Source organism: Bacillus rossius, chromosome 3, assembly GCF_032445375.1.
Source record: "Bacillus rossius redtenbacheri isolate Brsri chromosome 3, Brsri_v3, whole genome shotgun sequence".
Taxonomy (NCBI): Eukaryota; Metazoa; Arthropoda; class Insecta; order Phasmatodea; family Bacillidae; genus Bacillus; species Bacillus rossius.
The window spans coordinates 7,671,519-7,685,625 of NC_086332.1; the positions used below are offsets into that span (position 1 = coordinate 7,671,519).

The following is a 14,107-nucleotide window of genomic DNA, read 5'->3' on the forward strand; positions in this document are numbered from 1 at the left end:
TTCACGACCGAACACACACGACATGCCAACACAAAAGACAAATAATAAAGAGTTTTGTGCCGGACGGAAGACGCCAAAAAGGAAGCATGGCAGGCCACAGATGCTAACATGTTTTTTTTTATGGAGGTTCTGTTATGCAGTAGACCCAATACAAACATCAGAATGAAATGGTTGAGTGGAGAGATTTCTACAAAGGTTCTGTCCAGGGTTGGCAGGAAATTGGTTTCAAGAAAAATGTGTCTCTGGAAACCTGCAGTAGCAAACAAATGAAAACTGTAGAGCAATGACGACAGGGGAGGCGACACGTGCTCTATGAAACAATGAGAGGACAGATGGTGTTCTACAGGACCTGCACAGTTCACGGTGGAAACAAGACTGCGATCCTAGGACCAAGTTCTAGAGCACAAACATGGTGTACTATTGTAACACAATAAAGGTTAAACTTGAAATACACAACCACGACCTCCTGCTGTGCCTCGGAGCAGTGGTTTACCAGGGACAAGATGACGGGGTACTCGGAGGAGTAGAACGAGTACGGCTTGATGGCGTCGATGAGTATGTCTCTGAAGAGGATCTTGGTGGTAAGCGTGTAGCCGTGGTAGACGATCGGTTCCCCGTCCGCACCATCCAACAAATCAACTGCAGCATCCAAGTACGAAATCAGTATGTGTGGGTGACTAGACTTGGACGTCAACTGCCACACTATGCCATGGTGTCCTGACGAGCTATGTACTTGAGCAGTCAGTATCGACTCCTGTCGTTATTGCTAACAAAGGAGCGGTTTGATTGCAATTTTTTTTATACTGTTCACCCCCATTCCAATAATAATACTCTGCAAATCTCAGAAAGGAAAACGCGAAGACAACAGCTTTGTAGTTGATGCGATACCGGTGAAGAGTTGAATGGAAATGTGAATAGCTATTTGTGTGATGTATGATTACAGTTAAGAGGTTGACCAAGGACTTGGCCCTAACCATCGAGTGTGCCAACCGGACATCGAAGTGAGCAGTCGGCTGAGCTCTGGCAACTGCACCCTACGCTCGGCTGTGAACAAGGCCTGAATGGAGGCTAAACAAAGCAAGAATCAACTTACAACTTCGAACCCCTCTAAATGCTCAAGATTCTGATGTTTAATACAGGATTTAAAATTCAGGAGTTTTCAAAACCAAGCACCACGCTAGAAGAGGAACAATGTTATCAACACTGATATGCAAAATTCAGTACACTTTTTATTTTTTACTTTATCACTTTCATTCTACTGTGCACCTTTATATAAATTAACACAAGTATAAAACCTTTAGTTTTTAATCATGAACTTTGGTATTTTGTAATTTACCATGTGCATGCATGTAACCAATAAATTAATAACACTTCAAAAAAGAAATTTCAGGCGAGGAAAAATCATGAAACCTGTAGTCAAAGTCATGAGAATTCAGATGTCAGATTTTGTTGTTTGTGCTTAATGTAGGTAGGTATTACCTTTCATTATCTTATGTAAATACACGAGAAACTAATAAACTATTAGTTTTGACTGATCCTCAGAGACCAAGTTTTAATAATAATTTAAGAAATCATGAATGACGTAAGCGGAGCTGTGCAGTGTGTAACTTTTTGCTTGGCTGTTTGTCTCCTCAACGTGCCAAACTGCAGTTACTGAATTTCATAATTTAAAAATAATAATGTAATAAACAATTAACAAAACCAGAATTATAAACCAAAAAATTTGACAAGCTAGATTTAAAATGTTGATTCAGCAGTCAGCACATAAATAAATGGGGTTTTGTTTACCACAGCACTACACAGTGAAACTAATAACTTTGTCCAGCAAAGCATTTCAGAGAAGTAAACAGTACCTCAGCACTCCACTTGTGTGTGGTGTATGTAAATATTTAATAACAAGCATAGTACAACCTACTCAACTGAAGATGCATAGAGTGCATTCAAGCAAGTTTTTAATGTCTCAAGTTTCAGATGCTCATGTATATAGTACTTAGTTTTAGGAATCAGAAGAACCAAGCTATAATTCTGAACTTGAATCATTATAAAAAATTATAGCTCAAAAATTGAGAAAAATTGAAAATTCAAAGTTACTATTCATACTTGCATCCTATTAAGACTAAATATAAATATTTAAATTTTTACAATATTTCTCATTTATTCTGACAAAATAAAAATTAAAAAATAATACAGTCTAGTGAGAAAGAGAGAGAGATAATATCCCTCTGATAACTGAGAATATGATTGCATTGCAAACTACTACTTTAAATTGTAAAAAAATTCTACAATAAGGATTTTCCCCCTACTAATTGCTTATATCTACACTATATCTTAAAGCATATGCTATTAATGCCTGCACAGGGTATTTATTTTGTACACGAGCAACAAAATATTTACATTTCTGCACTACAAAAAGATTTGGTAAAATAATTTGGGAAAGAAAACTAACTAACCCTCCTTCCAATTTGTCACATTATGAGCTCCTCATGTAATAGAATTATTAGGTATGTACAGACTACATTCATATCTACTAAGAATTACAATGATAATGATGGAGAAATTAGGCAAGAAGATCTTTTAACTTATCCTTCACAAAATCAGTTGTCAAGAACCATATTGCAAGCACAGATGATACATCATACACCCATACTTAATGATTTATGATACAAACCATATTTTAACAGAATATGGAATAGATATCTTACAATATAATGTATTTATAACTTTACTTGTTTAAATGCAAAAAATAATTACAAACAGCACACAGATGACAAAATTCATCAGATCGTTACAAAAATGAATATACAAAATGTATGGCAATGCCTTCCTGCTAACACATACAGCTGTTTCTAACACACTATATGTACATGAGTGCTTGTCTTTGATAGCATTTATTGCTCATCGCATTGGAAACACACAACACTAATTCAGAGTCCTAGGTACAAAATAATTACTCAGCAGATGGCATCTCTTGCGTGGTTCCGCAGAAGACCACGCAGAAACAAGACACGGACGACGTATCTCCAAGAGTCACAAGTCTGCCAAGTCTATATATATTATCACAGAAGTAAGAGGGCAAAACGAACGCTGTTGTAAGTATTCGTGCATCAACTGTCGGTTGGATTTCATCTTCCAAAGATACAATCCTGGAACATGGCATGGACATGGTAATGCTATCATTTGGTAATGATAATGGCAGTGCAGCATTTGATTGTCAACTTTGTTGGAACACATTCTACATGAACATTTATGTACTTTAGTAAAAATAAGTTATATCTGATGTCTGTGACCATTAGGGTCACGATTATACAGTGAATTGCGATAAAACTGGGAAAAGAAAAGAAAAACCGCAAAGCGTGTCAGTACAACATATAACACTGAAATGCAAGTTAACACACCATTTAGCACTGAACAAATTACAGTCAAACCTCTCTGAAACGATCCCTCACGGTTCCCAGGAATAGGGTGGTAATAGAGGGGGGGTCGTAATAGATGTTTTCCGAAATTTTCAGTTGATTTCAATTCCCCCCCCCCCCCCTCCTGCCCAAACCGCTACTCGCTAAGAAACCAGCCGTACAATGGCAGGATGCTGTCACTCACAATGCTAGACGGCTTTGCTTTAAACCCACTTGAACCTTAATGACAAGTCCGTCGCCCTACAGGCCACCTCTAAAGAAAATATGGCAATAGACAGTTTATTTTTACTGGTTAGTTTACATGTACGTTTTCTGCTTGCCGTAGTTAAATACACTAGAACCCCGATGTCACGAACCCTGGATTTAACGAAGCAGTGATTTTACGAATACATTCTCGGGAACCATCCAAAAATTGGAAATTTTTACCAAAATGTGAATATCAGAAGGAAAAAAAAAAATGAAATGAAAGATCATTAAAATCTGTTAATTTTAACACACAGCATATTTTTGTGTCGGCTTTAATACTTCCAATAATGTTCGTGTAAGAATAACAAAAAAAATAATGGGACATTTCCATTAAAAAAATGGCAGCGGTAGTTTCTGCAACGCAAGTGGGCACACATGAAGCTCGCCCGGCTGGCTGGCGGCAGCGGCTTCATGACGCATAAGCTCACCCCTCCCTCCCCTCGTTAACATTCTTCCAGGCTAGCTCATCCCTCCCAGACACACAAACCATCTAGTGTCCTCCCTTATAACACCCCAACTTCGCTTCAGTGAGAAAATGCTCATTTCACCCTCCCTTCTCCCGTAAAATTAGGCTATTATGAATGGGGTACTAAAGCGGTGAGGGAGGGGTAAGATCGTTGTAAATATTTTCGGACCCCTCCCTCCCCAACAAACACGCCCAAAAAAAAAGTATGTCAAAATATGTCACTTTTCACACCAAGTTCGAGTTCAGTCATCTCTGACAAGGAATTTACAAGCTTTCAAACTTAAATATAAATGTATTTTACTATTTTAATAGCAAGGGTCCTATGAAAAGGAATATACCGAATAAAATCAAGCTGCTGTCACCAAACAAAGCATAAAACGGCCAAATGCGTGGTCGCTTCGTTATTGCTCCCGCGAGAGGCGAGACATGGAATGTTAGAAGAAAGATAAATGCGGGGGAGACAGACGGCAGCCAGTGTGTTTCCTGTGTGGGGAATAAGTGGCGTAGCCTTTTTTTTTATGCTGGGTGAAGCGACCTTTTTCTGCCAACCCACGGGAAAAAATAATTGTTTGAGCTGTCAAAATAAACATCTCTGCGGCAGTTAAAACGAGTCGAGGCGGGCGTGCATCCATCCAGTCGGTCCCTGTGTATATCTACTCGAAAAACATAACATCTCAATTCATAACAAGATTCCTTATAATCTACACGTATTGCCGGATGTTTTCAGCCTGATCCATGCAAGTTCTTTAGCCACGTTTTGAATGAAACAACTGGCGAGCCAGTGTTGTGCCCTGTTTTGCGGACACATAAAGCTTTTATCAATTTGCTGACAGTTTTAATATATTTTTACTCTCGTTAAAATGAAGCAGATAACCTGATTGTTAACAAGTACAAGCAGCATCCGAGATCGGCCGCAGCGCACGGTACGGGGAGAGGGTGAGCAAGGGCGAGCAAGCGGCCGACTACCTTGTTCACACGTTGCGGGCGGAGGGTTTTGCCTGCATTGTATTAATAGTAATTAATATTTAATGGTATTTTATTTATTAAGTCATAATACACAAAATCGGAAGAAAAAAACCCTGCATAAGTCATCAACAATAGTTCACAAATCAAGCCAGAAAATATACCAAATCGGACTTCAAAAACTAAGCAAACATTGTCAACCAATAGTAATCAAAATCAAGAGAAATCCAGCAGGTAACTTTGCCTGAACTGTGTACCACACTAGACACTCGCAAAAATCTAAACGTAAACACGTTGCCACAAAAACCTTTATCTGCACCCTGCCGGCAAAGGGACGTGGAATGGGGGTTGTCAAGCGCTGACAGCGGTGGACAGGAAGTGGTATCTATTTTTAGATATGCGCTGCCTACGGCAGTACAGCACTCGGCAAGAGAAACGCAGTAACACTCTACTCACAAGAAACTTATTTTCTGTCTGATTTTCTTAGGATTTTCAGCAATTTTTTCAAGGTTCCTCGAAATCGGGTTGTAATAGAGAGGTGGTCGCAATAAATGTGGTCGCAACAAAAAGGTTTTACTGTACGTCATTCAGCAATTGGACAAATCTTAACTCAAAATACAAAATAAATAACCTTTTATCATTTCATGGTAAATTCGTTGAATTTTGTACCAAAATGTATCACCTAAATGGATTGGAAACAAATTAATATTATACTTCTTGATCTTGCATGTCTTACATTAGTAAAACCTTTTTTAAATTAATGATGATACATGAAAACAAAAATCTTTATTTATTTTTAGTTTTCTGAGTAGTTTATGAAAGTGCATCAGATGTTAATCACAATAAGACTATTTTTGTGAACTAAGTATTAAAAAATATTTTAGTTTCATATTTGTTGATAATATACTTCTTTTAAATGAATAAAAACAACATATAAAAATAAAAACATAATACACAAATTTCCTGTATTAAACCGAACTGTCCTAGAAATGAAAGCATGAAATCTGTCCCTAGTGATTGCACCTAGGAACCACATGGTCCCTAGTGATCGCACCTAGGAACCACATGGTCCCTAGTGATTGCACCTAGGAACCACATGGTCCCTAGTGATCGCACCTAGGAAACACATGGTCCCTAGTGATCGCACCTAGGAACCACATGGTCCCTAGTGATCGCACCTAGGAACCTCATGGTCCCTAGTGATTGCACCTAGGAACCACATTGTCCCTAGTGATCACATCTTGGGACCACGCGGTCAACTGTTCAGGTGGGCATCTTCCACCGAGGCAATCCTGGTTCGATCCCAGCATGTTTGTGCCAGGGTTTTCCTGGGGCACTCCCGTTTATCTGACCCATGGGTTCCATCAATACTGCATCACTCCATCATTGTCTAATGACCGCAGCATCAACCCTAAAACATTCTTTATTTACATTTACTGACAACAAATACATTTTCTTCCGACAAGAGGCTATCGGGCAACCATGCACTGTGACTCACCATGACTAGCAGTGTCAGGAATAGTGGAACCATCAGATGGGGTCCATGCGGACGAGAGGATCCTCCTTGTCCATGGGTGGGGGTGCGTCCGGCAGAGTCTTGGCGGTGCCCTGCGTGAGGTAGCCGGCCGTCGCCGGCACACCAGCTGCAAACACATCGGAGACACTGCACGCTACACAAATATAAATTGCGATAAAACCGAAATAACACCACACAGCATCTCAATACATTTTACAACACCAAAATGCAAGTAAATACACCATTTAGCACTGAAATCTAACTCAAACCATAAAAACAGAATTCTAATTACATATTTTTATGTTTTATCATAGTAAATAGATTGAATGTAATTTTTTTAGCATTGATTATGTAGCAAAATACATTATATGGATTGACAAAAAAATATTATTACGAGCATGTTGTTTAATCTTGCATATTTTACTAGAAACATGTTTTTATAACAATGATGTGGGCACATTTCTCAAATACATACAATTTTGCAAATTTATTTTTATTTTTCTCAGTAGTTCTTTTTTATCCATGTTTATTAGTTCATTACTAATGATATTACTGCACAAGTGAATAATATGCCAGTCAAAATGAGAATATTTTGGTGAAATACGTATTAAGAAATATTTTAGTTTCATATATTTTTGAATAATACACTATTTTTATGAATAAAGACAGTGTATTATATAAAAACAATAACACCAAAATCTCCTATTTTAAAAACAAATTTGAACTAAAAATAAAACTATAAAATCTTGTCACTACTTATGTTTAATCATGATTCACAAATTATTTTCTAAATCTCCAACATTCCGCACTGGGTGATTTGAGTTATCACGGGGCTGTTTCCACAGAACATGCTAAACGTCGCAATGAGCCGACAGGACAAAGCAAGAGGTGTGAAGCCAGTGGGTAGAAGCAGTCACGATCTACATTCTCTAAATAACCCTCTCCCCATTTAAACCACACCTCCCTGATTACCTTCTCAGAACCAGCACAAACAAAATATTGGCCATTTTGTTCAATAAAAGTACAATGGAACATCCCAATTATGAGAATTGAAGATGGAAAATGATTTTGTCGCAACTACGAGCACTCTTAATTTTCTCATACTTTTGCCTTTTTTTTCCCAACACAATTTACAACTCTAAACTCTCAACTCTGAGGCTGGATCCGGTGTTAGCATAAAATGGCGACAATATGTACATTTCCAATAGGGGTATTAAGCATATTTTTAGTTATCACAAACCCATCCCTGTTATGTGTGAAGTTTCCCTTCTGACGCGCATGGCAGCCGAGCACTAATGTGTTTTTTTAGTATTTAAAACAAAGAAGGCAGGTTTCACAAATTATCATATTGCCATGATAATATACAACAAAGTACCGTAGAATCTCGTTATAGCGAGCACGGTAATAGCGAGAACACGGCTATAACGAGGTATTTTTGAGGAATTTACGCCGTGATCGCTTGTAGCGTGCTTTTGTTATTTGTCTGCTTTATCTCCACCCCTCTCGCTCGCCACTAGACATCTTGCCGTTGACACGTCACATTCTTCAGCCGTGCAGTCGCCACCTAAGTGCGTGGCTTAAAAATAGAATCCCATCCTTTCTTTCTTTTATCAAACTTCCGTTAGGTATCTGTGCCGTGTGTAGACAAAGTTTGAGATTGGAACAGAAACAACGTAAGCGTAAGAAAGTATTTTTTACAAATTAGAAATATGTATGTTTTTGTTTTTATAATCGCGTATTTTCACGTTTTTTTTTTTGGTTATCTTAAAAGAGATAATATTAAAAAGCCGCTCTAATGAGATTTGTTTCTTGGTTAACAAAAACTATTAATTATCAATTGTTTATATTCTATTTATTATTATTAACGCGACGTCATACTGTACGCGTACGCAATACGACTGGATTCGTTGCTGCAACATAACATAGCATGTTATGCGGTATTAGAAGTAACGAGTAACGTAACGATAGTAACGAGTACTGATTGTTATAGTAACGAATAGATACGGTTACGCATTTTTTCGTTACTTTTACACCTCTAGTCGGCACTACCGTATTTATTTCCGAATCGCTAGGGCAGTTTTCTTGTAACTTTTGTTTCGGTCAGTTGTTGGGGTATCTGTCCGAGAAAGAGTGGTGATGGTTTGAGTTTAGTCCCAAATTTATTTTCTAAAAAAGTTGACAGGTTTCTTTAAATGAAAAGTATAGTTTTCCAGCGACTATTACGTTTGAGGCGTACGTGCGTTGCCGCAGCAGCACTCCTGCTTTTTTGTAAGGAATTAAATCGTCGCGCTACACTAGCACCACCTGTTAGCAACATCCCGAACCAACATGGCCGCCAGGAGACAGCCCGCGTCAATAGATAGCAGGACAATGCTGCGTCGGCCACGGGCTGAGATGCTATACTTATGTTGCGTGGCAGGGTATTCTGGTTATTTTGACGCAATCGGTGATCGCATCCGTACTTATGGGGTATCGTTTTAAAGAGAAATTACACATCTGCTCACAGAAATTAAGATTTCGTTAATATAACCTGTTATTTTCCAATTATACAGGTTTAAACACAATTTTTATGCTATTTTCGGTTAATTTTTATTTTTTGGGGCAAAATTTGTCCAATACGGTTATAGCGAGGACACGGTTATAGCAAGGATCAAACCCAGAACCGTGATACCTCGCTATAACGGGACTCTAGTGTACTTTACATTTGCTCAGTAGCACACACAAGAGGAACTAGTGTAAATAATAGGGGGAACAAACTTGGTAAATACATATGCTAGGTCCAGATAGCTAACAAAGTTACACACTGGGTTTAGCTGGCGATGAGCACAACAAAGTGCAATGTAATTGTCTGGATCACATTTAACCTTAACTGCCATCTATCGGCAACATCCCGAGTCCATCGACTATGGTATGTCTGTTTACAGAATTTTTAATTTGATTGAAATTATACTTTACCACTCCAGTCCCTTTATTATTTTATTTCTATTAATTATTTTAGTGCAAAATTAAAGTTAGTTTTTTATCATGCCAAGTAAGTGTAACTATTCTAACCTGCGTACATACCTACACACACCCATTTTAGTTAATTTTTGTTTTTTGTTTGAGAGAATATTATTTTGAAGAAAAATAAGTTTTTTTATATTAAATAATTCAAAAGTATTATAATAGTTAACATCATAGAAATTAGTTTTTCAAGGAATTTTTTTTTTAATGTCTTTTATTTGAAAACTAACTTACATTATGATAATCTGAACTTGTACATGACTGCAATAGCTTGTAATCAGTGACCGTAATCGGTGTCTTGTTCAGAAATTTCTCAAGTAACTTAAAAAAAATTTACGCTTTATCAACAAGGAAAATTTATCGAAAGACTGAAATTGTATGTACATATTAATAAGGCAGGTGCTAATTTTTAAGAGTCTTATTACGCAGGAAATTTTCTTAAGAGGGTTTTTGCTGTATTTATATAAAGACACCCCCCCCCCCCCACCACCCAACTTCACATATCTCAATGTGGCCATGATACAGAGCTGGTCCCAAAGCACCGTCGAGGGCAGAGGGGCAGCGCACCGGTGAGGTAGCCGGTGGAGGGGGCGCCGCTGATGAACAGGTCGTGCCGCTGGTCCTTGTACTCGGCCCACACGGGCGAGCGGTCCAGGAGGGAGGCCACCTTGTCGCCCAGCTGCAGGCTGCGGCACATGGCCTTCAGGGCCTTCACGATCTGTGCCTTGGTGGTGGCGGGGCTCTCCAGGGCCTCCAGCAGGCCCAGCAGGTAGGGCACCATGTCCGCCTCCAGCGCCTGTCGCACGCCCCCCCCACCCGTCAGCTCCCCGTTCCTCCCCTCGACCACTCTCGCAGGCACGGACATGACCACTGAGTGCAGTTTTACACCGTTTGTCATACGATGAATGGTTACACACCTTTCCTTCCTTAAAGGAGGAATTTCAATTTAATACAATTCTTTGGACATGACCACTGATTGCAGTTTTTCACCGTTTGTAACAGAATTAATGGTTACACACCTTTCCTTCCTTACAAATCAACTCATGCCAAACTTTAAATATCAGAAAGCATGGAATATTCAGTGAAAAGAATTTAGTCACGAGAAAATAACAGCACAGACGAACACACAATGTGCTGACAAGTCAGTTTCAACCAAAAAAAAAAAGTAATTGCAGACAGACAACAACCTTGGAGAACATAGCAAACAGACAACCTCAATGATGATACTAAACAGGTATAGTGGACAACACAAAAATAACACAAACACAGGCTTCCCATGACTAAACAGTTGTGACATTTCAGGAGTTGATATCTGACATTAACACACTGACATCGGACACTACAAAATAAGGGGTTTATATGTTCTGGTCCCCCCCTTCTACTGGCTAAGCCAATGACAGGCAAGGGCTCCTCTGATTGGTCATGCATTTAGGGGCTGATGTTATTAGCTGGTGTCTTGCTGCGAGGGTTGTTGGTTTGCAAGTGACTTGTGGTATTTTAGTATATTTTTAAATTAAAGGTATCAAATAATAATATTATAATTCAATACTATGTTGACAGATAATACTATTATGCTGAAAATAATGATTTCTTCAGATTCCTTTTAATTGTGAGTTTTTCCTGTATGAGTGGTGCAGCATTGGCACAGAGTATTTTATGACTCTTGTCTCAGGCATATTGGTAAGTCTACATTTTTGAGTTTCACCTTTTTTTTTTTTTTTTTTGATCTCTGATGAAAGGGCTTGACCAGTTTCTCCAATGAACATGAAACCACATTTAGTTTGAGTCACTGTGCTTCATTCAAACACCACACATGTTTGAAACAGAAGAAAGTTTCTTTGTTAAGAAATGACGTAAAAACATATATTAATGTTTCTTTAATAAATTGTTAACAATTAAGGGCATGTACACTAGGTATTTTTGTTACAAAACTTAGTTTTTTATTTTAATAAAAGGTACAACTGCTTATTTAAGGATTTTGTTTTGCTTATTACCCAAATAAACCAGATTATCTGAATTTCTGACTGTCCGGATAGCCTCTGTTCCCAGTTATTCCGGACGAACGAGGTTCAACTGTGATCACATGAAAGAAATGCTCGGGTGTAAGTACAGTGGAATCTCAGTACTAAGTACTTACAGGGACCTCAAGTTTTTGTACTTAGTACTGAAAGTACTTAGTACTGAAACATACATACATATCATCTTTACAAAGAGAAAAAAAAAAAATTAAAAAATACAAAAATAGCGATATTGTAAGATACATTATTTTTTAGCCAACATCTGACTTCAGTTTAAACATTGGTGTGTATGTATAATTTAAGTTTAGTTACTTTTAAAAAATGTGTTATTTCAGTTTGTTTTTGAGCTTGAATGATGCTCTGTTGAACTAAATGTTCTATCTCATATTATGTCTTCGCAACTGCGACTTGCTTTTTTCCTTTGTCTAGTTCTCTGAGTATTTCCACTTTTTCCTTAAGCGTGAATTGCTTTCGTTTCTTTTTATCTCCATTTATCTCATTTTGCAGCACAAATACAATGCGGTGTCTAAATAACGTAACCTGAAAATAAACTCAACAATAACAATAAAATATCCCGGCACAGACGTCAAACAGTATATTAGCGTAGCATAACACTATTGTCTAAATAATTAATACTACTCTCAAAATTCCATGTTTCGATGTATCGAATGGTGTTGTGTTGCTCACGTCGCATACTACGTATGGTATAATCTATGGTAGTGCGCGCAACTGTTTGTAACTTTGTTTTCAGGGTTTAGAGGTTAGATAATACGTTGTGGTGGTATTTGTGTATGTTTGTTCTACAACATTAATCATTTAGCTGGAAATTTATTTACCAGTTTAAGTAAATTTTGGTGTAGTAATGCCACGCTACGAGTAGAATTTATACGCTATAGTGAAAATATGATACTTTAAACTGAAACCATTTTGCATGGTGAAGATACGATTTTTGGCGGGGACTTAAAAAAAATACGTTAAAGTGAAATATACTTTATAATGAGGTACGTTGTACCGGTATTCTACTGTACCTGCTTGATGAGCTGGTCGTGGTTTGCAGAGAAGAGTCGGTTCAGAGCTTCACAGGCCACTGCAATCATGTCTTTACGCGCCTGCATCGCCATCTTCAACGGGCTGATGCAGTTGGTGTGCCCAAACTCCTGGATGCAAACCTGAAACATTACAAAGGCAAAAACCTGAAATTTGAGCTGTAAAAGATTAAAAGAAAAACAAACAAATTGCGTTATACTAAAAAGACATGTAAACAGTGAAATGACAAGTCAAAATATGATACTTATCATGATTAAATCAACTATCAGGTTTCACTTAACCAATTTTAGGCCGGTGCGAATATTAGTTTTATAGTTCAAATCTAATACGACTATAAAATTAATCACAAATATGAATATTGAATTCAAATAGTAAGAATGAGAATCCCAATAAAAATATTTTTTTACATGTAACAAATACATAGGAAAGAGAAAGTGAATGTGTAGTGAAGTTGCTTCTAGGACAATTAATATTCTAGTGTTTGGTTAGTTGGATTAAATAGCTACAGAATTATATGTAAAATGTTGTTAAAATATTTAAATATTGAAAGAATAGAATTGTGTTTTTATTTTTAATTATGCAGCTATCCTAACCTAACTTAACCTAACGTCTGTTTCATCATAGAAACATACAGCAAGTAAGCCACTACTGTGTCGCATGGTGTTGGATAGATTGTGACAATCTTAATGCTGTAGAAACTATGGCGTTCACTTTTTTAATGGCTATCGCAATGGAGTGTCGTGTCCGTGTTTTGTGGTGTTCTAGTTGACGTTCATTAATTTCTGCCCCACTATTGGCACTTGTGACAAAACAAACTGAAATAATATTTAATTTTAAACTTTGAAATAAACTATTCCAGGTTTTGAATTGTTCACATTATTTTTACGTTACTGTTTAGCAAGACAGTAGTGAAGAAAAGTAGAACACTTGATAGTATGTTTACAACATAGCTCATTATTCATGTTTTTGAGGAAGCTGAAGACAGGAGATCCATGATTATGGCTACAAACAACGTCAATATATTCTGCCATAAGTAAAGAAAAAATCTTTGGAATCTTCAAACACAGATTATATTTTACAATAGGTTCAAAGTTAAGAGCTAAACACAGAACATAATCTTCATGTAACAAAATCCCTTACACTGAACAGCCATGATCTTGAGATATAGTATTAAAAATGACATAAGATCTGAAAACTTAAGCATTTTCAACACACCTCAATAAATGTTGATATTTAAAAATGACTATCGAGAATAATCAAAGGCCCGGGGGCAAATTATTATGTCGGGCAACTACCTATTACTGAATGTACAAATTTTCAAACCCCAAATTTAATCAAATATATATGTAAATAAATACTAGACATTATCATGGCCATACCTATGAACGTGATCAACGCCTATTGCATAACTTGAATGTTTTCCAATGGATTTTAT

At 37.4% G+C, this 14,107-nt stretch overlaps 1 protein-coding gene across 1 annotated transcript in view; it reads right to left on the reverse strand.

The window, feature by feature from the left end:
* The window catches only part of LOC134530166 (dnaJ homolog subfamily C member 13), a 72,785-nt gene that overhangs the window by 686 nt on the left and 57,992 nt on the right, over positions 1-14,107 (reverse strand). Inside the window, exons 35-38 of the mRNA XM_063364798.1 lie at positions 12,654-12,794; positions 10,175-10,403; positions 6,587-6,731; positions 1-3,143 (exon numbers count right to left, since the gene is read on the reverse strand). The exon at positions 1-3,143 is cut by the window's left edge and continues 686 nt beyond it. Of these exons, the coding sequence (XP_063220868.1) occupies positions 6,619-6,731; positions 10,175-10,403; positions 12,654-12,794 (483 nt within the window). The 3' untranslated portion in view covers positions 1-3,143; positions 6,587-6,618. The remainder of the gene's footprint in view (positions 3,144-6,586; positions 6,732-10,174; positions 10,404-12,653; positions 12,795-14,107) is intronic.